The 26,501-nt window shown below is 39.7% G+C and overlaps 1 protein-coding gene across 2 annotated transcripts; it reads left to right on the top strand.

The window, feature by feature from the left end:
• Nucleotides 1–2,162: 2,162 nt before the first annotated feature.
• Nucleotides 2,163–6,205, top strand: LOC132697880 (pro-resilin-like). 2 transcript variants are annotated; one of them, XM_060663608.1, is made up of 6 exons: nt 2,163–2,306; nt 3,102–3,237; nt 3,285–3,578; nt 4,733–5,067; nt 5,125–5,317; nt 5,435–6,205. In XM_060663608.1, the coding sequence occupies exons 1-6, from the start codon at nt 2,298–2,300 to the stop codon at nt 5,683–5,685; spliced, it is 1,218 nt and encodes a 405-aa protein (XP_060519591.1). In that variant the 5' UTR covers nt 2,163–2,297; the 3' UTR covers nt 5,686–6,205. The 2 variants fall into 2 exon arrangements, with proteins under 2 accessions (XP_060519591.1, XP_060519592.1); XM_060663609.1 differs by having other exon boundaries at nt 3,294–3,578.
• The last annotated feature ends 20,296 nt before the right edge of the window (nt 6,206–26,501 follow it).

Raw genomic sequence — 26,501 nt, forward strand, 5'->3', positions numbered from 1 at the left:
TTGTTTTCATAAACTTTTTTTTTCGGTTTTACTTATGTGAAAAGTGTGAATTACGTCGAAATCAGGGCAGATTTTGACTAAAATAGTAAATATGAATTTTTCTGAATTACGAAATTATACACCGATCGAGTGTGGGGAAAATGTCACTTTAAGGTGTCAGTTTCGTTACTTAGGGATGCGAACCACGGGTTTAGGAGCATAACAACTTTTGGAAACAAAAATCTGCCATAAAAATCAAATATAATATTTTATTTTAAAATATGTGCTGAAAATTTCAAAAAATGTTTATTTAAAAAAAAAAGTCGGTTTATTTAAAAAAATATAAATTTTCTGAAATGTTCAGCACATATTTGATATATCTCAGACACGATGCCATTTTTTCGAGTAAAATATTATACTTGATTTTTATGGCAGATTTTTGTTTTCAAAAGTGCTCTCAAACCCGTGGTTCGTATCCCTAAGTAACGAAACTGACACCTTAAAGTGACATTTTCCTCACACTCGATCGGTGTATAATTTCGTAATTTAGAAAAATTCATATTTACTAGAACATTTATTACAGGAATGCCCATAATGCGACGATTTTGTTGATTTTTTAAAATGTCTCTTTTATTCCGTTACCATGGTTCTTTTCGATCGTGCCCTTCTCTTGAGATCTAGATTTGTAGTACCCAACGATGCACATTTTTAATGCATGATTTTCTTTGCCAGTTCTTTTGAAAATAAACTTAATAATAGGAAAGAAAATATAAGGGAAATATTTCGTAAGATCGTCCTAAAACAAGTGCCCCAGATAACTCAAATTAAACAACTATATCTTCGCCAAGGAATGTCGAATTGGAGAATAATTGTATAACTAATGAAGGCGCATTTTTAAATGTTTTCCTAATCGGGCATTTTTGACATTTCGACGAGAATGCGACGTGACATGTTCGGAGACATTGACCGTACCATACCGGTACCAACAAATCCCATATACCATATAATGCGAGTTGCATCTACGAGAAAAAACCGATTATAACAATAAAACGCCTGATGAAGTTGTAGTTGGATGTAAAAAGTAGCAATACAGTTTTCCAAGAGATAAAACTAGTTTATATCTCAGTAAAAGTACCGATACCATTTTTAACACTAGCCACACATTTTTCATTAAATTTTTACCCAAAACGTGGCCAATAGCCTTCTTGCACTGGTTTTGTTATAATTAGTATAAATGAATCAATTAATAGAAATTAATTATTAAATATAACTAGTCGAAGAATTATCATAATTTTTAATATAATACAATTAATGAAGAAATAAAATCATGATAATTAATTATATTGTAAATTTGAAGTCAATTTAATTTAATTCGTTTAAATTGCGGTATTTCTATGAAACTTTTTATTGTCCTTTAATTCTGAATAGAAAGATTAACTCTAAAGCTACTGGCATCACAAATTGCTATTTTCTATTGTTTAAGCATGTGCCCCAAAAATACCCCCAGAGTATTTTTCTTTTAATTTTTGTTTAATCAAAAAACTTAACGATTTTGGAGTTTGAGGTTTTAGTAAGTAATACTGGCCGAATTAATACATCATTTTCGATAATTTCCATCTCTTCAATCATCTATCTCAGAGAATAATTATGGTTGAACTTAAATTTTGTTAGCAGTAACTTTTATGACCCAAATCAAAAGTTGTAGAAATAATAAAACGAAATAACAATTTTTTGAGAGCGATTTTATGAAATAAAATAAAATAACAACACTATTAAAATTACTAACTAATAATTTATTTGCCGTGGAAATTGCAACATCCAGTATAAGGTTTTTAAGTCCAGTTCATCCACGTATTAGAAGAAAATTTAATATTAAACCAGTGTCATAACTTAAATAATAAGAAGCAAACTAGAAACCAGCACAAATGGAAAAAAAAGCTATTAAAGAAAATATAAAATACGACACGTACTTGCAAACACACATTTCGAACTATTCGGGATTCATTGATCGCGCGAAAGTAAAATTTGAATCCGTGCCAGATCAGGCGGATAATCACGATTCGCCCCCCTCAAAGTGATAAAAAAAATGAAGAAAACCAGTCCCATCAATGATCCAAATACGCTGCCGCGATTCACGATCGAATATGTATAAATACCGGGATCATCTCCACTCCATTCATTCAAAGTTGACAATTCGTCTGATCTAGTTAATTGTCTGGTAGTATTTCGGTGTATATAGTACAAGCCGTATGATTTAGTTTGTCCTATTGCTATAGCTAGTTAAGAGTGATACTAAGTTTAAAGCTCAACAACATACAATGTACAAGGTAATTTTATTACTGTCCAAAATCGTTAGTATTTTGCAAATATTAAAACATTTTTGGAATGCAGATACTTCTTTATTTACATAATAATAATAATAATAATAATAAGGTTATTTGCTGTTATTTAATGTAGAAAAAATTAACAATCAAAACCATAGTCTATAACAAAAATAGTCAAAATTTACAATAATATAAAAACTAACAGTATACTAAACATAAGGTTTTTTTTTGTAAATTATTCCTGAAAAAATGTTTGAGGGAATATGGTTTATTGATTGGTTAATATTTTTAACAATTTCAGTAGTTTTCATCGGATTCAAATATAATATTAAAAGCGATCTCGTTTGTTTTTTTTTTGGTGTGACAGAATCTCACAGAATTTCTTAAAGTGTAATGACCTGGTATCTAAGGGCCCTATGTCGTTACATACCAAGTTTTTATAATTTATAATTTATAAAAAAAAATAAAAACGGTAGGCTAGCTTCCCCCTGGTTTTTGAAAAATGTTTCTTAAATTTAATTTTTTGAAAAAACTAAACGGACGCGACGCTAGTCCACAAAGAATGTCTAAAGCTTTTATGGTAGCGCATCTAACTGTTCAAGCCTCGAAAGGAGATAAGCCGCATTTCTCTGGCCGCCCTTGATCTGGATGTCTATTAATTGAATAATTGCGACAATTTTGCGACGTTGTAATGATGGCAAACAATTTTTTTTATTTCATAACATTTGCATTCGCTGACCATTTAAAAATTTAAGCCACATCTTCCGAATGCTACTAAAATCCTTTTACGAATTACAGATAATTCCCTGTTTTCTGTTAATATGGACTGCTGTAGTTAAAACCGAGCCGCCAGCGTACTTGCCCCCAAATGGTAACGGTAACGGTTACAATGGAGGTCCACCCGTATACGGTTCACCCCTTCTAAATGGAAATGGTAAACAACCCCGTTCTCAATCGCTAATATATTAATCTAACATTTAGGAATGGCAGGAAATGGTAATGGAAATGGCAATGGTAATGGTAACGGTAATGGCAATGGCTACCACGTAAACGGGGATCAGAGACCAGGAACTAGCTACCTACCCCCCGGAAACGGAAATGGAAATGGAAACGGAATACCAAACGGGGTTTACGGTGCCCCTAATGGAAATGGTAATGGCAATGGTAATGGTAACGGCAACGGCAACGGCAACGGAAACGGAAATGGAATAACTGCAGTCGTTTACGGACCTCCAAGGAACGGTAACGGAAATGGCAACGGAAGAAACGGAAACGGTACAGTAAAGCTTAACCACGTCTACGATACCTGTGGTGTTTATTAATTGGGTGCCGTAAAGGTCTTAATTTTTAAGATACAAAGCGTAAACATTTTAAGAAAAATATGGGCTTTTATGGTAGGTTAATATCAAATTTCAAAAAAACATTAAAAGCAGTCTCATTGGAAAAACTAGGTAGTGTTTAATTTTTTTCCCAAAAAAGATACTTCAAGTTTAATGTAGCATCATAATCCGCCACAAAATATCAGCTGACAGCGATACGCTTGTCGAACACACCTACATGTGCTACTTCTGCAGAACATTTAATAGGATCCTGTGGTGTCACTCTCTTGAGAAATATTTTTAAGCATTATTTAGCATTAATGAAGAAAGACAGATAAAGCGTACATTGTTTCCATTTAGATATTTATTTTCCAAAAAGAATCATATTGACATAATGTCAAAGTAAAAGAAAATGAATGCTGTGAGGTAATAATTGTTGTACAAGGTGTTACAAGTGGTATAAATTATTTACAAAATTTTTAAAAATGTACGCTAATTTCTTTCCCATATTTTATGTCCATGTCAACTTCCTTATTTTGAATTAAACGCTCTGCATATTTTTTAAATTCAATTTATTCTTATTTTGGGAATACCGACCATGGTAATTTTTTTTCATAGCGCAGCAATAAATAATATAATAAAAAGAAATAATAATTAAATCTTGATTCGGATTGACCTTTTAGTAGAGTATTCATTTTCTCTTCACTGGAAAAAATGTAAAGACAAGAATTTAGAAAAAAAAATCTTTGAATTACTGCCGACATTTCACAGGGAGTTTCGTCAAAAAAATTTATATAATCGAACCGCAGGAGCTTGATGTTCTACATCAGTGTTTTAAAGTTCGAAGAAATAATTCTAGAAATGTTTAAAGATTTTTATAAAATTTGTTGCACATCTTTTAAACATCGGAGAATATTTTTTTTTATATTATTTTCTAAATTCCTGACAACTCTCTTGTCCCTTGTTTATACGATACGACAACTGTCAAATAAAAAGCAAAAAAAAGAACACAGAAACATTTTTGATATAAATTTTATCTGGCATTTGCTAAAAGCATATTGAACAAATATTGGGACGGCTGTATAACTTCTATAATAGCGATTTCGATAGGAAATGGTCGCCCTCCGGTTGCTTACGGACCCCCTAGAAACGGTAACGGTAACGGCAGACCCAGTTCAACCTACGGTGTGCCAAAGAACGGCAACGGTAACGGCAACGGAAATGGAGTTTACCTGCCACCCAACGGCAATGGCAACGGCAACGGTAATGGAAATGGTAACGGAAACGGCCTTTACCTCCCACCCAACGGCAACGGTAACGGCAACGGCAATGGCAAACCAGTATACGGACCCCCCGCCAACGGTAACGGCAATGGAAACGGCAACGGTTACGTCAACGGTGGTTACGGTGGCAATGGAAACGGCAACGGCAACGGGGAAGAAGAAGTACAAACTTGATGGTATTCTTACGAGAAGGCTAGAGTTAACCGGGGTTAATTTTAGGGTCCGGCTCAATACGAATTTGAATACCAAGTCAGCGATCCGGCATCCGGTAATGAATTCGGTCACAAGGAGCAAAGGGACGGAGATTATACTTCGGGAGAATATAACGTACTCCTGCCCGATGGCAGAACTCAAATTGTAACGTACGAAGTAGTGGGAGATGAGGGATACAAGCCTGAAGTTAGATACGAAGGTAAAAAAATGTCTATATGAACAATATTGCATTGTGATCTTGTGAAACAGGTAACCGAAACGTAACAGTTGCCATCATTATATAACAAAAAAATGTTAATTGGGATGTTTTTAATAGGCGAAGCTAATGGAAATGGAAATGGCAATGGCAATGGCAACGGCAACGGATATCCTGCGGCCAACGGAAACGGATACAGTTATAATGGCAACGGTAATGGAAACGGATACAGTAACGGCAACGGTAATGGTAACGGTAACGGCTACAGTAACGGCAACGGTAATGGTAACGGTAACGGCTACAGCAACGGCAACGGTAATGGGAGTAACGGCAACGGTAATGGGAGTAACGGCAACGGTGGACCGTATTAATTGCGACTTGCTTTCGGACACTGTCAGACGATATATCAAGGGTTTTGATATTTGTCTGCTCATTAAGGCCTGACAAGATTGCGGGATGCATTTTAATATATTCTTAGGAAAACTGTTCCAAGCTAGTCTCAGTGTAGTATTTATCGAAGTAATTTTAGCGTTTCAAAATATATGTTTAAGAGCTGAGCTCATATAACGTTATGATGTGATACGTTTTTTTTAGTTTATTTTACCTAGGATGAGTTAGAGTACAAAATTGCGTTCTCCATTGATATCGACATTTTGTCAGTTTTTAAATGAGTATGTGACGAATTGACCCGCCGCTCACATATTGTATGCTATGTATATACCGAGCTTTATAAGTAAAATGTATTCTATGATTAGTTAATAATTATTGAGATGTTGACTGACGACGACTGCCACGTTAAAAGGAACTGATGATTGGACTGCCGACAGTGCTATATTTGTAGCACCGCTGTATATAAATGTACCTACCGTATTTATTCAATAAAAAAAATTTCCAATATTTTCGCTTTTATTTTCGGGAACCATAACGTAGGAAAGGATTTTTTTTCAGATTATCACATATATAAGCACGCAAATTTGAGTTAAAGAGAGGCAGGTGGCAATGGGGATTATTTTTTTAATCGTATACATGAATACTAATAGAGATAAGTGTAATAAGAAATTGTTTTAAACTATTTCTTATTACACTTCTTATTTTTTAGCCTGTCTGAAATAATTCCATATAATATCAACAAAAAAAGTAGACAGCTGTACATATCTATGGAACACGGTAATTAATAAAAGATCCGTCAAATCAAATCAAAATAATTACCATCGCGCGGTGTAGGCAACATCGCAGTGATAATTTAAAACCAATTAAAAGCAAAGATGCTCGCATTTATATTACGCAATTCGAAACAAAGGGAAATGTGACATGTTAATACCTCGCTGGGGCAGATCTAATCTGATTAATTCTGATTTGATTCTCTTTGTGGAAGCGCTATGTGGTGAAATAACCATTTTGTACCATGCACTGAATTTATATCGATAACATTTTCAATGATTTAACTTTTCGTTTTTAAAAATATTAAGGTAAATCAAAAATAAAATGTGAAGTTAGTAGACATTTTTTTCTGTATAGAATTGAATAGAAGTAGACATTTTTTTCTGTATAGAATAGAATAGAATAGAATAGAATTTATTGACCACGTTTTGTTCTTACAATTATGGCAAGTCATAAATACAATACTTAAAAAAAATATGGATATAAAAAACAAGACAATGAATAAATTATATAAAAAGTGTGTAAATGATATAAAACAGTGTATAATACATAAGAACAAAGTACAGGACGTTTATATAAATAAACAAAAGGAAGCAACATCAACAAAATTATAGAAAGTCATTGCACAGTCACACCGTTCACAGACGCTTCTTTGACTTCAGTCACAGCGGGAGTACCCATGTATTCCCCGACCGAGTAAAAGCAGTGCCTTTTAAGAAAGGTTAAGATGTTTTTTTTTTTTTAATTTTCTATACTTAGAACTTTCACGTTAGCTGGTGGTTTATTGTACAAGTTTAAGTTTAGTGAATTTTTTAGACTTTTTTTATATTTGAATCTTGAAGCACGAAGTAGCTTGTTATTTCTAGTTAAATAGTCATGGTAAGAGGAGTTCTGACTGAAGCTGTCTATATTTTTGTGTATTTCTAATAACTGATAATAAATATACAGACAAGGAAGTGACCTAATTTCCAATTTCTTAAAAATTAGTATATGTACATTATATCCCATTTTTTACGGTTTTAAGGCGTATCTCCCTTATTAATAATGCTAGCGTGTTGCGGCGTTCATAGCGGAAGCCTACTTTTTTATAAAATAAAAGGAGGCCCACACAGCTGTTTTACATTTTTTGATAAAAGGTTATTTTAAAAATGTTACATTTTTAGACACCCTTTTAAGTTTGTACTTGGGTTTTTTTCGTAGGATCCTGAGGTTTTCTTCTGAAACTTACAAATTTTTATATTCCAACCATATTTTTGTTTTTTTTATGTCCTTTCCAAAAATATGTAATACATAATTAATAAATTAAATTGAAAACAGCTACGCCCTTAAAATCTTTGTATTTAATTTTGAAGCTCCCTGTATATACGCTCACCATCTTTTTACGTTCTAATGGTACAATAAAAAATTTCGTTTTGACCGTTCCGTTGGAAATTTTTTTGTTACCGTTAGTGCTTATTCAATAAAAAAATATATACGTAACGAACTTTTCTGACTTTATCCACCTTTGGTGCTGCTGACGCCCTCTATCCGACGAGGGGACACCCATTACATTTTCATTCGACCTTTCGCAAATTTGAAACGTCTAATGAGTTCGATAGATGGCGCTGAGATTACTTTAGCTAAGCTACAAAGCGAAATTATTTATTTGATGACAAGTTTTGAACCAGTTTTTTTATTAGGTACTGTTGCAGAGACACGGCAATATGCAGTTTGTACTAGAATACATTTTGGACTCTTTTCATAATATGCTGGAGAATTTATAAAAAAATATTGATATTTAAATATAAATATTCAAAATCAAAAGTGGGCAAAAAACCACTAAATTTAGATGATTTAAAATTTAAAATTAGATGCGAAATATGGTAAAATAATGAAAACATGCTGAGTAATGTTGATTATTATCATATTGATCAAGTAACCGGAATAATTTTTAATATACCATGCAATTTATATTTATATCTATTTATACTGTGCGTTACGTCGCCATCGCATCGTTCCGGGAACCAAATGGAGTCGATATTATTATTGGGATTCTCCAAATCTCTAAGTATCGTATTCGGATATTCCTTGAAGATGATTATAGGTAAATTGGACATCACAAACACATAATAATTTATTATAAAATACATTTTATTATTAAATAATGATAGATAGCTCTTTACAATTGCAAGATGTTATTAAAAACATTTTTTGACTAGTCAATTAAGAAGTGGTCATTTGACCGGTCAATTAAGAAGTCAAGTTAATGGTGAGCATTCTCAACACTTAATAAAATAATTTCTTTGACATATCCTATTTTAAACAAATTACAAACTTCTTCTTGAGTTACTGTTTTATCTCCATATCCAATAAAAATTAAAATTTCAATTCTCTGAGTTTCATTTAGATGCGCCATATTCACTTTCTTTAGTGACAGAAATGTAATTGTGACAATTTAAGAATTTTACTAATACTAGCTTTTTGTTCGATATTATAGTCGTGCACTGTACATGGACAACAGATTAAAATCTCATTACAACATAGCCAATACTCGGGAAGAACTACGAAAGATGCAATGTATGTAACGAATATGGACTAAAACTGAAGACCTCAAAGAAGAAATGTATGATTGTAAATAAACAACCGGTAGACGCGTATGTGACTACAGCGTATGGAGTCCCGTTTGAGCAGGTAGACAATATTACGTACCTGGGCTCTAGCATAAACAACAACTGGGATATGAGCCAAGAATTCAAAATTTGTATAGAAAAAGCTAGAGCTGCTTTTTTCCGAATGAAGACAGAGCTATGCAGCAGAAACCTCAACATCGGACTTAGGTTGAGGCTTAGAAGATATTACATATTTGGGGCTTTGCTCTATGGGATGGAAAGCTGGACAGAATCCGCAACGACGAAATAATTAAATTGATTAAGACCAGAAAGTTAGAATATTTTGCGCATGTAATGCGACATCCTGAGCGCTATAATGGGCTCCACTTAATTATGCACTGCAATTTTCGGGAATGGTTCCATACGTCAAGTACAGCCTTATTTAGAGCTGCCGTGAATAAAGTTTTGATAGCCAATATGATAGCCAACGTTCGATGACGGACACTTCACATGACGAAGAATATAAGAGACTCTCTTTGAAATAGTCATTTAAGGAGAGTTCATTAAAGTTTAAGTTTAAACCAGCAATATCCATTTAAATTTGCATGTAAATATCTATAGTCTATTTCGTCACGTAAAATAATAAAATATGGTATTAGAAGAAGAAAAAAAAACGTAAAGATAAGTGCTCTAATTGGTCAAGACATTAGGGCTCTTATTGTGACCGTCTCGTCAGCTACGTCACACAAGCAGCTATGCAAATATTTTCATATTATGTGCAATATTAGTTATCGATTTTACTAGAATTAATTATTATTTTCGACAAGCACATCATAACTGATATTTTCATTCTATAGAATTTATAAATTGCACTAATTCTTTCATTAATATAACAATTACGAATCTTAAAACTAGGCCATTTTTTTCAAATGACTCGGCTTAAATTCAATTCGAAGTTAAATATATTTTGTATATATTTTTAATTACCATTTTTTCATTAGTGAAGCCAATCCAATATATATATATATATATATATATATATATATATATATATATATATATATATATATATATATATATATATATATATATATATATATTCTCACGTATTGATTCACGGATGGAAAAATGTGATGACACTATATTCCGGGATATCATCCGTTCGCTCGTTGAACTCCGACTGGAATCCTGCATCCGACTGGAATCCTGCAAATCTTGCATCCGACTGGAATCCTGCAGACGTTTCGCCAAAATCTCACTTGGCATCTTCAATGCTCGCGCTCCGAAAACACTTCGAACACTGGGAGGTTATCGGCGGTGCGTGCGGTATTTATACTCTGCGCCGGAGATGGTAACGGTGCTGCTTGTGCGTGGGGGGAGGTGGCTCCGCCCCCTGAATTGTCGCGTTGTTAATTTCGCCCGATCGTAGTTGCGATGTCCCCGTTGGCTGCTGCGCATCGCTCTGCTGTTTGATTATCGTTCTCCACGTGTTGGATAAATGCAGAGCGTCGTCTCTCGTATTGAGGTGTCCGCACTTTTCTATTTCGATGGCCTCTCGTATAATCCTAGTCCTAAAATCAGGAATATTAGCTATCTGTTTGCAAGTGCCGAAATCAATTTTATGGCCTGTCTGATGTTGGTGCTGAAACAAAGCAGATGTTGTTTGTTTGTTTCTTATGGCTAAACGATGTTCCTCGAGCCTGGCTGAAATCCTTCTGTTGGTCTGTCCCACATACGTCAGGCTGCACGATCCGCATGCTACACTGTATACTCCTTGGTTTTCCAGAGTAATTTTTTGTTTTGGGTTTCTTAGTATTGCTCCGATGGTATGGTCAGGTTTGTATGCCGTTGATATGTCGTGTTTCCGTAATATTCGGCCGATTTTGTCAGTAACCCCCTTGATGTATGGCAGGACAGCGATCGATCTTCGTTGGGTCTCGTCCTGCACTCTCTGCTGCGGCTGTTGTTGTTTACCGATTGCCTTGCTGATGGTGCGCCTTTGGTATCCGTTTTGTCGAAGACAGGTACTAATTTTCTTCAGTTCTTTATCTCTGTTCCTCTCGTTTGTGAGCCTGAAGGACCGAGCAATTAATGTATTTGCCACTGCCTGTATCTGTGATGGGTGGTGATGAGATTTAGCGTTCAGATATCTATTAGTGTGTGTTGGTTTTCTATAGACAGTGTGTTCCAAGTGTCCATCTTCGGTCCTTGTGATGTGCACATCTAAAAAGGGCAGACTGTTATCCTCTTCAAGTTCTATTGTAAATTGAATCCTTGGGTGAATGGAATTCAGATGATCTAGGAATTTCAAAAGCTCCTTCTTGCCAAAAGGCCATACAACAAATACGTCATCAACGTATCTTGTCCATAGTTTTGGCTTCAGATTTGCCTTCTCTATTGCTTTCTTTTCGAAGTAAATCATGAAGAGGTTGGCAATCACAGGTGAGAGAGATGATCCCATTGCTGCTCCATCTATTTGTCGGTAAATTTTCCCGTTGTGCATAAAGTAAGCGTTTTTCAGGCAATGTCTTGACAGATCCATTATGTATGGCGGAAGATCTTCGTTTTCTTCTATAAGCAAGAGTGCCTCTTCTACTGGAATACTCGGGTAGAGGGATTTGACATCGAAACTTGCCATAATGTCGTCCTTGTCCATCCTGAGAGAACCTAAAATCTGAGTGAAATGTTCTGAGTTTTTAACATAGGAATCTGCCTTTTCCACTATAGGCTGAAGTGCACTGGCCAGATGTTTTTCCAGCTTGCATAATGGTGAGTCAAAGGCGCTTACGATTGGACGCAGGGGAACCCCGTCCTTATGGATCTTTGGGAGCCCGTAGAATTTTGGGCAACGACTCGATTTTTCCCTCGGAATAAGTTTCTTCTTTGTATCCTCGTTTATTGATGAATCGAGAATTTTGGACTTAGTTGTTTTTTCCAAATATGTCGTGGGATCTCTGGTGACTAGTTTGTATATTGGGTCGTTCAAAATATCCTCCAATTTTGCATTATAATCCGACGTATTCATGACGACAGTGGCATTTCCTTTGTCTGCTGGCATTATTAGAATGTTTTCGTTTTTGTTTAGATTCCTTAAGGCTTGCATTTCTTCTCTGCTTAAGTTTGGTTGCGGTGGTTTTGACTGTCTTAAGACTCTGGCGACATCTTGCCTAATTAACTCCGCATCTTGTTCGTCTATGGTGGAAAGACTTGCTTCGACGTTGGAAACGATCTCTTCGACGGGTACTCTTTTTGGAGCTATTGCGTAGTTAAATCCTTTATTCAGTACGCTGACTTCTGTATCGGAAAGATGGTATGCTGAAATATTATGAACTATACTGCTTCGGTTTGTATTTGGCACTTGTCCTGATTTTTTGGAATTTGACTGAAGGATTTCTAATTTCTTCCACAGTTTTTTTGACGTGATGTCCTTGTCTTTCTCAGTGCGCCATGATGTTAATAATTCTATGCGGTCCCACAGCAACTGATGGATCTTGTTGCTCAGTTTCAGGTGGAGTCTGAAAAGTTGTAGCTCAGTCTCACTAATTTCGTACCGGGTCCGCCTGATCTGGTCTTGGAGTAGGGCCTTGCTAGCTTTGTCCAGGATAGCTTGTGTCTTTCCGGTGCGTGTGTGATAAGACAACCTTGTAAATGTTGGCAGCAAGTTCTGGTTGCGGCAGCTTTTAAGAAAATTCAAGTTGCACAGCGAAATAACCCTCCTTTGTCTTAGTTTTTCATAACACTTGGTGGCTGTAAAGGTCTCCTTCCCGTAAAGGTGTATGATATTCTCACGTATTGATTCACGGATGGAAAAATGTGATGACACTATATTCCGGGATATCATCCGTTCGCTCGTTGAACTCCGACTGGAATCCTGCATCCGACTGGAATCCTGCAAATCTTGCATCCGACTGGAATCCTGCAGACGTTTCGCCAAAATCTCACTTGGCATCTTCAATGCTCGCGCTCCGAAAACACTTCGAACACTGGGAGGTTATCGGCGGTGCGTGCGGTATTTATACTCTGCGCCGGAGATGGTAACGGTGCTGCTTGTGCGTGGGGGGAGGTGGCTCCGCCCCCTGAATTGTCGCGTTGTTAATTTCGCCCGATCGTAGTTGCGATGTCCCCGTTGGCTGCTGCGCATCGCTCTGCTGTTTGATTATCGTTCTCCACGTGTTGGATAAATGCAGAGCGTCGTCTCTCGTATTGAGGTGTCCGCACTTTTCTATTTCGATGGCCTCTCGTATAATCCTAGTCCTAAAATCAGGAATATTAGCTATCTGTTTGCAAGTGCCGAAATCAATTTTATGGCCTGTCTGATGTTGGTGCTGAAACAAAGCAGATGTTGTTTGTTTGTTTCTTATGGCTAAACGATGTTCCTCGAGCCTGGCTGAAATCCTTCTGTTGGTCTGTCCCACATACGTCAGGCTGCACGATCCGCATGCTACACTGTATACTCCTTGGTTTTCCAGAGTAATTTTTTGTTTTGGGTTTCTTAGTATTGCTCCGATGGTATGGTCAGGTTTGTATGCCGTTGTATGTCGTGTTTCCGTAATATTCGGCCGATTTTGTCAGTAACCCCCTTGATGTATGGCAGGACAGCGATCGATCTTCGTTGGGTCTCGTCCTGCACTCTCTGCTGCGGCTGTTGTTGTTTACCGATTGCCTTGCTGATGGTGCGCCTTTGGTATCCGTTTTGTCGAAGACAGGTACTAATTTTCTTCAGTTCTTTATCTCTGTTCCTCTCGTTTGTGAGCCTGAAGGACCGAGCAATTAATGTATTTGCCACTGCCTGTATCTGTGATGGGTGGTGATGAGATTTAGCGTTCAGATATCTATTAGTGTGTGTTGGTTTTCTATAGACAGTGTGTTCCAAGTGTCCATCTTCGGTCCTTGTGATGTGCACATCTAAAAAGGGCAGACTGTTATCCTCTTCAAGTTCTATTGTAAATTGAATCCTTGGGTGAATGGAATTCAGATGATCTAGGAATTTCAAAAGCTCCTCCTTGCCAAAAGGCCATACAACAAATACGTCATCAACGTATCTTGTCCATAGTTTTGGCTTCAGATTTGCCTTCTCTATTGCTTTCTTTTCGAAGTAAATCATGAAGAGGTTGGCAATCACAGGTGAGAGAGATGATCCCATTGCTGCTCCATCTATTTGTCGGTAAATTTTCCCGTTGTGCATAAAGTAAGCGTTTTTCAGGCAATGTCTTGACAGATCCATTATGTATGGCGGAAGATCTTCGTTTTCTTCTATAAGCAAGAGTGCCTCTTCTACTGGAATACTCGGGTAGAGGGATTTGACATCGAAACTTGCCATAATGTCGTCCTTGTCCATCCTGAGAGAACCTAAAATCTGAGTGAAATGTTCTGAGTTTTTAACATAGGAATCTGCCTTTTCCACTATAGGCTGAAGTGCACTGGCCAGATGTTTTTCCAGCTTGCATAATGGTGAGTCAAAGGCGCTTACGATTGGACGCAGGGGAACCCCGTCCTTATGGATCTTTGGGAGCCCGTAGAATTTTGGGCAACGACTCGATTTTTCCCTCGGAATAAGTTTCTTCTTTGTATCCTCGTTTATTGATGAATCGAGAATTTTGGACTTAGTTGTTTTTTCCAAATATGTCGTGGGATCTCTGGTGACTAGTTTGTATATTGGGTCGTTCAAAATATCCTCCAATTTTGCATTATAATCCGACGTATTCATGACGACAGTGGCATTTCCTTTGTCTGCTGGCATTATTAGAATGTTTTCGTTTTTGTTTAGATTCCTTAAGGCTTGCATTTCTTCTCTGCTTAAGTTTGGTTGCGGTGGTTTTGACTGTCTTAAGACTCTGGCGACATCTTGCCTAATTAACTCCGCATCTTGTTCGTCTATGGTGGAAAGACTTGCTTCGACGTTGGAAACGATCTCTTCGACGGGTACTCTTTTTGGAGCTATTGCGTAGTTAAATCCTTTATTCAGTACGCTGACTTCTGTATCGGAAAGATGGTATGCTGAAATATTATGAACTATACTGCTTCGGTTTGTATTTGGCACTTGTCCTGATTTTTTGGAATTTGACTGAAGGATTTCTAATTTCTTCCACAGTTTTTTTGACGTGATGTCCTTGTCTTTCTCAGTGCGCCATGATGTTAATAATTCTATGCGGTCCCACAGCAACTGATGGATCTTGTTGCTCAGTTTCAGGTGGAGTCTGAAAAGTTGTAGCTCAGTCTCACTAATTTCGTACCGGGTCCGCCTGATCTGGTCTTGGAGTAGGGCCTTGCTAGCTTTGTCCAGGATAGCTTGTGTCTTTCCGGTGCGTGTGTGATAAGACAACCTTGTAAATGTTGGCAGCAAGTTCTGGTTGCGGCAGCTTTTAAGAAAATTCAAGTTGCACAGCGAAATAACCCTCCTTTGTCTTAGTTTTTCATAACACTTGGTGGCTGTAAAGGTCTCCTTCCCGTAAAGGTGTATGATATTCTCACGTATTGATTCACGGATGGAAAAATGTGATGACACTATATTCCGGGATATCATCCGTTCGCTCGTTGAACTCCGACTGGAATCCTGCAAATCTTGCATCCGACTGGAATCCTGCAGACGTTTCGCCAAAATCTCACTTGGCATCTTCAATGCTCGCGCTCCGAAAACACTTCGAACACTGGGAGGTTATCGGCGGTGCGTGCGGTATTTATACTCTGCGCCGGAGATGGTAACGGTGCTGCTTGTGCGTGGGGGGAGGTGGCTCCGCCCCCTGAATTGTCGCGTTGTTAATTTCGCCCGATCGTAGTTGCGATGTCCCCGTTGGCTGCTGCGCATCGCTCTGCTGTTTGATTATCGTTCTCCACGTGTTGGATAAATGCAGAGCGTCGTCTCTCGTATTGAGGTGTCCGCACTTTTCTATTTCGATGGCCTCTCGTATAATCCTAGTCCTAAAATCAGGAATATTAGCTATCTGTTTGCAAGTGCCGAAATCAATTTTATGGCCTGTCTGATGTTGGTGCTGAAACAAAGCAGATGTTGTTTGTTTGTTTCTTATGGCTAAACGATGTTCCTCGAGCCTGGCTGAAATCCTTCTGTTGGTCTGTCCCACATACGTCAGGCTGCACGATCCGCATGCTACACTGTATACTCCTTGGTTTTCCAGAGTAATTTTTTGTTTTGGGTTTCTTAGTATTGCTCCGATGGTATGGTCAGGTTTGTATGCCGTTGATATGTCGTGTTTCCGTAATATTCGGCCGATTTTGTCAGTAACCCCCTTGATGTATGGCAGGACAGCGATCGATCTTCGTTGGGTCTCGTCCTGCACTCTCTGCTGCGGCTGTTGTTGTTTACCGATTGCCTTGCTGATGGTGCGCCTTTGGTATCCGTTTTGTCGAAGACAGGTACTAATTTTCTTCAGTTCTTTATCTCTGTTCCTCTCGTTTGTGAGCCTGAAGGACCGAGCAATTAATGTATTTGCCACTGCCTGTATCTGTGATGGGTGGTGATGAGATTTAGCGTTCAGATATCTATTAGTGTGTGTTGGTTTTCTATAGACAGTGTGTTCCAAGTGTCCATCTTCGGTCCTTGTGATGTGCACATCTAAAAAGGGCAGACTGTTATCCTCTTCAAGTTCTATTGTAAATTGAATCCTTGGGTGAATGGAATTCAGATGATCTAGGAATTTCAAAAGCTCCTCCTTGCCAAAAGGCCATACAACAAATACGTCATCAACGTATCTTGTCCATAGTTTTGGCTTCAGATTTGCCTTCTCTATTGCTTTCTTTTCGAAGTAAATCATGAAGAGGTTGGCAATCACAGGTGAGAGAGATGATCCCATTGCTGCTCCATCTATTTGTCGGTAAATTTTCCCGTTGTGCATAAAGTAAGCGTTTTTCAGGCAATGTCTTGACAGATCCATTATGTATGGCGGAAGATCTTCGTTTTCTTCTATAAGCAAGAGTGCCTCTTCTACTGGAATACTCGGGTAGAGGGATTTGACATCGAAACTTGCCATAATGTCGTCCTTGTCCATCCTGAGAGAACCTAAAATCTGAGTGAAATGTTCTGAGTTTTTAACATAGGAATCTGCCTTTTCCACTATAGGCTGAAGTGCACTGGCCAGATGTTTTTCCAGCTTGCATAATGGTGAGTCAAAGGCGCTTACGATTGGACGCAGGGGAACCCCGTCCTTATGGATCTTTGGGAGCCCGTAGAATTTTGGGCAACGACTCGATTTTTCCCTCGGAATAAGTTTCTTCTTTGTATCCTCGTTTATTGATGAATCGAGAATTTTGGACTTAGTTGTTTTTTCCAAATATGTCGTGGGATCTCTGGTGACTAGTTTGTATATTGGGTCGTTCAAAATATCCTCCAATTTTGCATTATAATCCGACGTATTCATGACGACAGTGGCATTTCCTTTGTCTGCTGGCATTATTAGAATGTTTTCGTTTTTGTTTAGATTCCTTAAGGCTTGCATTTCTTCTCTGCTTAAGTTTGGTTGCGGTGGTTTTGACTGTCTTAAGACTCTGGCGACATCTTGCCTAATTAACTCCGCATCTTGTTCGTCTATGGTGGAAAGACTTGCTTCGACGTTGGAAACGATCTCTTCGACGGGTACTCTTTTTGGAGCTATTGCGTAGTTAAATCCTTTATTCAGTACGCTGACTTCTGTATCGGAAAGATGGTATGCTGAAATATTATGAACTATACTGCTTCGGTTTGTATTTGGCACTTGTCCTGATTTTTTGGAATTTGACTGAAGGATTTCTAATTTCTTCCACAGTTTTTTTGACGTGATGTCCTTGTCTTTCTCAGTGCGCCATGATGTTAATAATTCTATGCGGTCCCACAGCAACTGATGGATCTTGTTGCTCAGTTTCAGGTGGAGTCTGAAAAGTTGTAGCTCAGTCTCACTAATTTCGTACCGGGTCCGCCTGATCTGGTCTTGGAGTAGGGCCTTGCTAGCTTTGTCCAGGATAGCTTGTGTCTTTCCGGTGCGTGTGTGATAAGACAACCTTGTAAATGTTGGCAGCAAGTTCTGGTTGCGGCAGCTTTTAAGAAAATTCAAGTTGCACAGCGAAATAACCCTCCTTTGTCTTAGTTTTTCATAACACTTGGTGGCTGTAAAGGTCTCCTTCCCGTAAAGGTGTATGATATTCTCACGTATTGATTCACGGATGGAAAAATGTGATGACACTATATTCCGGGATATCATCCGTTCGCTCGTTGAACTCCGACTGGAATCCTGCATCCGACTGGAATCCTGCAAATCTTGCATCCGACTGGAATCCTGCAGACGTTTCGCCAAAATCTCACTTGGCATCTTCAATGCTCGCGCTCCGAAAACACTTCGAACACTGGGAGGTTATCGGCGGTGCGTGCGGTATTTATACTCTGCGCCGGAGATGGTAACGGTGCTGCTTGTGCGTGGGGGGAGGTGGCTCCGCCCCCTGAATTGTCGCGTTGTTAATTTCGCCCGATCGTAGTTGCGATGTCCCCGTTGGCTGCTGCGCATCGCTCTGCTGTTTGATTATCGTTCTCCACGTGTTGGATAAATGCAGAGCGTCGTCTCTCGTATTGAGGTGTCCGCACTTTTCTATTTCGATGGCCTCTCGTATAATCCTAGTCCTAAAATCAGGAATATTAGCTATCTGTTTGCAAGTGCCGAAATCAATTTTATGGCCTGTCTGATGTTGGTGCTGAAACAAAGCAGATGTTGTTTGTTTGTTTCTTATGGCTAAACGATGTTCCTCGAGCCTGGCTGAAATCCTTCTGTTGGTCTGTCCCACATACGTCAGGCTGCACGATCCGCATGCTACACTGTATACTCCTTGGTTTTCCAGAGTAATTTTTTGTTTTGGGTTTCTTAGTATTGCTCCGATGGTATGGTCAGGTTTGTATGCCGTTGATATGTCGTGTTTCCGTAATATTCGGCCGATTTTGTCAGTAACCCCCTTGATGTATGGCAGGACAGCGATCGATCTTCGTTGGGTCTCGTCCTGCACTCTCTGCTGCGGCTGTTGTTGTTTACCGATTGCCTTGCTGATGGTGCGCCTTTGGTATCCGTTTTGTCGAAGACAGGTACTAATTTTCTTCAGTTCTTTATCTCTGTTCCTCTCGTTTGTGAGCCTGAAGGACCGAGCAATTAATGTATTTGCCACTGCCTGTATCTGTGATGGGTGGTGATGAGATTTAGCGTTCAGATATCTATTAGTGTGTGTTGGTTTTCTATAGACAGTGTGTTCCAAGTGTCCATCTTCGGTCCTTGTGATGTGCACATCTAAAAAGGGCAGACTGTTATCCTCTTCAAGTTCTATTGTAAATTGAATCCTTGGGTGAATGGAATTCAGATGATCTAGGAATTTCAAAAGCTCCTCCTTGCCAAAAGGCCATACAACAAATACGTCATCAACGTATCTTGTCCATAGTTTTGGCTTCAGATTTGCCTTCTCTATTGCTTTCTTTTCGAAGTAAATCATGAAGAGGTTGGCAATCACAGGTGAGAGAGATGATCCCATTGCTGCTCCATCTATTTGTCGGTAAATTTTCCCGTTGTGCATAAAGTAAGCGTTTTTCAGGCAATGTCTTGACAGATCCATTATGTATGGCGGAAGATCTTCGTTTTCTTCTATAAGCAAGAGTGCCTCTTCTACTGGAATACTCGGGTAGAGGGATTTGACATCGAAACTTGACTCACCATTATGCAAGCTGGAAAAACATCTGGCCAGTGCACTTCAGCCTATAGTGGAAAAGCCTATGTTAAAAACTCAGAACATTTCACTCAGATTTTAGGTTCTCTCAGGATGGACAAGGACGACATTATGGCAAGTTTCGATGTCAAATCCCTCTACCCGAGTATTCCAGTAGAAGAGGCACTCTTGCTTATAGAAGAAAACGAAGATCTTCCGCCATACATAATGGATCTGTCAAGACATTGCCTGAAAAACGCTTACTTTATGCACAACGGGAAAATTTACCGACAAATAGATGGAGCAGCAATGGGATCATCTCTCTCACCTGTGATTGCCAACCTCTTCATGATTTACTTCGAAAAGAAAGCAATAGAGAAGGCAAATCTGAAGCCAAAACTATGGACAAGATACGTTGATGACGTATTTGTTGTATGGCCTTTTGGCAAGGAGGAGCTTTTGAAATTCCTAGATCATCTGAATTCCATTCACCCAAGGATTCAATTTACAATAGAACTTGAAGAGGATAACAGTCTGCCCTTTTTAGATGTGCACATCACAAGGACCGAAGATGGACACTTGGAACACACTGTCTATAGAAAACCAACACACACTAATAGATATCTGAACGCTAAATCTCATCACCACCCATCACAGATACAGGCAGTGGCAAATACATTAATTGCTCGGTCCTTCAGGCTCACAAACGAGAGGAACAGAGATAAAGAACTGAAGAAAATTAGTACCTGTCTTCGACAAAACGGATACCAAAGGCGCACCATCAGCAAGGCAATCGGTAAACAACAACAGCCGCAGCAGAGAGTGCAGGACGAGACCCAACGAAGATCGATCGCTGTCCTGCCATACATCAAGGGGGTTACTGACAAAATCGGCCGAATATTACGGAAACACGACATATCAACGGCATACAAACCTGACCATACCATCGGAGCAATACTAAGAAACCCAAAACAAAAAATTACTCTGGAAAACCAAGGAGTATACAGTGTAGCATGCGGATCGTGCAGCCTGACGTATGTGGGACAGACCAACAGAAGGATTTCAGCCAGGCTCGAGGAACATCGTTTAGCCATAAGAAACAAACAAACAACATCTGCTTTGTTTCAGCACCAACATCAGACAGGCCATAAAAACTTGCAAACAGATAGCTAATATTCCTGATTTTAGGACTAGGATTATACGAGAGGCCATCGAAATAGAAAAGTGCGGACACCTCAATACGAGATACGAGAGACGACGCTCTGCATTTATCCAACACGTGGAGAACGATAATCAAACAGCAGAGCGATGCGCAGCAGCCAACGGGGACATCGCAACTACGATCGGGCGAAATTAACAACGCGACAATTCAGGGGGCGGAGCCACCTCCCCCCACGCACAAGCAGCACCGTTACCATCTCCGGCGCAGAGTATAAATACCGCACGCACCGCCGATAACCTCCCAGTGTTCGAAGTGTTTTCGGAGCGCGAGCATTGAAGATGCCAAGTGAGATTTTGGCGAAACGTCTGCAGGATTCCAGTCGGATGCAAGATTTGCAGGATTCCAGTCGGATGCGGATTCAGTATCAACGAGCGAACGGATGATATCCCGGAATATAGTGTCATCACATTTTTCCATCCGTGAATCAATACGTGAGAATATCATACACCTTTACGGGAAGGAGACCTTTACAGCCACCAAGTGTTATGAAAAACTAAGACAAAGGAGGGTTATTTCGCTGTGCAACTTGAATTTTCTTAAAAGCTGCCGCAACCAGAACTTGCTGCCAACATTTACAAGGTTGTCTTATCACACACGCACCGGAAAGACACAAGCTATCCTGGACAAAGCTAGCAAGGCCCTACTCCAAGACCAGATCAGGCGGACCCGGTACGAAATTAGTGAGACTGAGCTACAACTTTTCAGACTCCACCTGAAACTGAGCAACAAGATCCATCAGTTGCTGTGGGACCGCATAGAATTATTAACATCATGGCGCACTGAGAAAGACAAGGACATCACGTCAAAAAAACTGTGGAAGAAATTAGAAATCCTTCAGTCAAATTCCAAAAAATCAGGACAAGTGCCAAATACAAACCGAAGCAGTATAGTTCATAATATTTCAGCATACCATCTTTCCGATACAGAAGTCAGCGTACTGAATAAAGGATTTAACTACGCAATAGCTCCAAAAAGAGTACCCGTCGAAGAGATCGTTTCCAACGTCGAAGCAAGTCTTTCCACCATAGACGAACAAGATGCGGAGTTAATTAGGCAAGATGTCGCCAGAGTCTTAAGACAGTCAAAACCACCGCAACCAAACTTAAGCAGAGAAGAAATGCAAGCCTTAAGGAATCTAAACAAAAACGAAAACATTCTAATAATGCCAGCAGACAAAGGAAATGCCACTGTCGTCATGAATACGTCGGATTATAATGCAAAATTGGAGGATATTTTGAACGACCCAATATACAAACTAGTCACCAGAGATCCCACGACATATTTGGAAAAAACAACTAAGTCCAAAATTCTCGATTCATCAATAAACGAGGATACAAAGAAGAAACTTATTCCGAGGGAAAAATCGAGTCGTTGCCCAAAATTCTACGGGCTCCCAAAGATCCATAAGGACGGGGTTCCCCTGCGTCCAATCGTAAGCGCCTTTGACTCACCATTATGCAAGCTGGAAAAACATCTGGCCAGTGCACTTCAGCCTATAGTGGAAAAGGCAGATTCCTATGTTAAAAACTCAGAACATTTCACTCAGATTTTAGGTTCTCTCAGGATGGACAAGGACGACATTATGGCAAGTTTCGATGTCAAATCCCTCTACCCGAGTATTCCAGTAGAAGAGGCACTCTTGCTTATAGAAGAAAACGAAGATCTTCCGCCATACATAATGGATCTGTCAAGACATTGCCTGAAAAACGCTTACTTTATGCACAACGGGAAAATTTACCGACAAATAGATGGAGCAGCAATGGGATCATCTCTCTCACCTGTGATTGCCAACCTCTTCATGATTTACTTCGAAAAGAAAGCAATAGAGAAGGCAAATCTGAAGCCAAAACTATGGACAAGATACGTTGATGACGTATTTGTTGTATGGCCTTTTGGCAAGGAGGAGCTTTTGAAATTCCTAGATCATCTGAATTCCATTCACCCAAGGATTCAATTTACAATAGAACTTGAAGAGGATAACAGTCTGCCCTTTTTAGCCCTTTTTAGATGTGCACATCACAAGGACCGAAGATGGACACTTGGAACACACTGTCTATAGAAAACCAACACACACTAATAGATATCTGAACGCTAAATCTCATCACCACCCATCACAGATACAGGCAGTGGCAAATACATTAATTGCTCGGTCCTTCAGGCTCACCAACGAGAGGAACAGAGATAAAGAACTGAAGAAAATTAGTACCTGTCTTCGACAAAACGGATACCAAAGGCGCACCATCAGCAAGGCAATCGGTAAACAACAACAGCCGCAGCAGAGAGTGCAGGACGAGACCCAACGAAGATCGATCGCTGTCCTGCCATACATCAAGGGGGTTACTGACAAAATCGGCCGAATATTACGGAAACACGACATATCAACGGCATACAAACCTGACCATACCATCGGAGCAATACTAAGAAACCCAAAACAAAAAATTACTCTGGAAAACCAAGGAGTATACAGTGTAGCATGCGGATCGTGCAGCCTGACGTATGTGGGACAGACCAACAGAAGGATTTCAGCCAGGCTCGAGGAACATCGTTTAGCCATAAGAAACAAACAAACAACATCTGCTTTGTTTCAGCACCAACATCAGACAGGCCATAAAATTGATTTCGGCACTTGCAAACAGATAGCTAATATTCCTGATTTTAGGACTAGGATTATACGAGAGGCCATCGAAATAGAAAAGTGCGGACACCTCAATACGAGAGACGACGCTCTGCATTTATCCAACACGTGGAGAACGATAATCAAACAGCAGAGCGATGCGCAGCAGCCAACGGGGACATCGCAACTACGATCGGGCGAAATTAACAACGCGACAATTCAGGGGGCGGAGCCACCTCCCCCCACGCACAAGCAGCACCGTTACCATCTCCGGCGCAGAGTATAAATACCGCACGCACCGCCGATAACCTCCCAGTGTTCGAAGTGTTTTCGGAGCGCGAGCATTGAAGATGCCAAGTGAGATTTTGGCGAAACGTCTGCAGGATTCCAGTCGGATGCAAGATTTGCAGGATTCCAGTCGGATGCAGGATTCCAGTCGGAGTTCAACGAGCGAACGGATGATATCCCGGAATATAGTGTCATCACATTTTTCCATCCGTGAATCAATACGTGAGAATATCATACACCTTTACGGGAAGGAGACCTTTACAGCCACCAAGTGTTATGAAAAACTAAGACAAAGGAGGGTTATTTCGCTGTGCAACTTGAATTTTCTTAAAAGCTGCCGCAACCAGAACTTGCTGCCAACATTTACAAGGTTGTCTTATCACACACGCACCGGAAAGACACAAGCTATCCTGGACAAAGCTAGCAAGGCCCTACTCCAAGACCAGATCAGGCGGACCCGGTACGAAATTAGTGAGACTGAGCTACAACTTTTCAGACTCCACCTGAAACTGAGCAACAAGATCCATCAGTTGCTGTGGGACCGCATAGAATTATTAACATCATGGCGCACTGAGAAAGACAAGGACATCACGTCAAAAAAACTGTGGAAGAAATTAGAAATCCTTCAGTCAAATTCCAAAAAATCAGGACAAGTGCCAAATACAAACCGAAGCAGTATAGTTCATAATATTTCAGCATACCATCTTTCCGATACAGAAGTCAGCGTACTGAATAAAGGATTTAACTACGCAATAGCTCCAAAAAGAGTACCCGTCGAAGAGATCGTTTCCAACGTCGAAGCAAGTCTTTCCACCATAGACGAACAAGATGCGGAGTTAATTAGGCAAGATGTCGCCAGAGTCTTAAGACAGTCAAAACCACCGCAACCAAACTTAAGCAGAGAAGAAATGCAAGCCTTAAGGAATCTAAACAAAAACGAAAACATTCTAATAATGCCAGCAGACAAAGGAAATGCCACTGTCGTCATGAATACGTCGGATTATAATGCAAAATTGGAGGATATTTTGAACGACCCAATATACAAACTAGTCACCAGAGATCCCACGACATATTTGGAAAAAACAACTAAGTCCAAAATTCTCGATTCATCAATAAACGAGGATACAAAGAAGAAACTTATTCCGAGGGAAAAATCGAGTCGTTGCCCAAAATTCTACGGGCTCCCAAAGATCCATAAGGACGGGGTTCCCCTGCGTCCAATCGTAAGCGCCTTTGACTCACCATTATGCAAGCTGGAAAAACATCTGGCCAGTGCACTTCAGCCTATAGTGGAAAAGGCAGATTCCTATGTTAAAAACTCAGAACATTTCACTCAGATTTTAGGTTCTCTCAGGATGGACAAGGACGACATTATGGCAAGTTTCGATGTCAAATCCCTCTACCCGAGTATTCCAGTAGAAGAGGCACTCTTGCTTATAGAAGAAAACGAAGATCTTCCGCCATACATAATGGATCTGTCAAGACATTGCCTGAAAAACGCTTACTTTATGCACAACGGGAAAATTTACCGACAAATAGATGGAGCAGCAATGGGATCATCTCTCTCACCTGTGATTGCCAACCTCTTCATGATTTACTTCGAAAAGAAAGCAATAGAGAAGGCAAATCTGAAGCCAAAACTATGGACAAGATACGTTGATGACGTATTTGTTGTATGGCCTTTTGGCAAGGAGGAGCTTTTGAAATTCCTAGATCATCTGAATTCCATTCACCCAAGGATTCAATTTACAATGAGGATAACAGTCTGCCCTTTTTAGATGTGCACATCACAAGGACCGAAGATGGACACTTGGAACACACTGTCTATAGAAAACCAACACACACTAATAGATATCTGAACGCTAAATCTCATCACCACCCATCACAGATACAGGCAGTGGCAAATACATTAATTGCTCGGTCCTTCAGGCTCACCAACGAGAGGAACAGAGATAAAGAACTGAAGAAAATTAGTACCTGTCTTCGACAAAACGGATACCAAAGGCGCACCATCAGCAAGGCAATCGGTAAACAACAACAGCCGCAGCAGAGAGTGCAGGACGAGACCCAACGAAGATCGATCGCTGTCCTGCCATACATCAAGGGGGTTACTGACAAAATCGGCCGAATATTACGGAAACACGACATATCAACGGCATACAAACCTGACCATACCATCGGAGCAATACTAAGAAACCCAAAACAAAAAATTACTCTGGAAAACCAAGGAGTATACAGTGTAGCATGCGGATCGTGCAGCCTGACGTATGTGGGACAGACCAACAGAAGGATTTCAGCCAGGCTCGAGGAACATCGTTTAGCCATAAGAAACAAACAAACAACATCTGCTTTGTTTCAGCACCAACATCAGACAGGCCATAAAATTGATTTCGGCACTTGCAAACAGATAGCTAATATTCCTGATTTTAGGACTAGGATTATACGAGAGGCCATCGAAATAGAAAAGTGCGGACACCTCAATACGAGAGACGACGCTCTGCATTTATCCAACACGTGGAGAACGATAATCAAACAGCAGAGCGATGCGCAGCAGCCAACGGGGACATCGCAACTACGATCGGGCGAAATTAACAACGCGACAATTCAGGGGGCGGAGCCACCTCCCCCCACGCACAAGCAGCACCGTTACCA

Source organism: Cylas formicarius, unplaced genomic scaffold (assembly GCF_029955315.1).
Source record: "Cylas formicarius isolate icCylForm1 unplaced genomic scaffold, icCylForm1.1 PGA_scaffold_2__14_contigs__length_35257938, whole genome shotgun sequence".
NCBI lineage: Eukaryota > Metazoa > Arthropoda > Insecta > Coleoptera > Brentidae > Cylas > Cylas formicarius.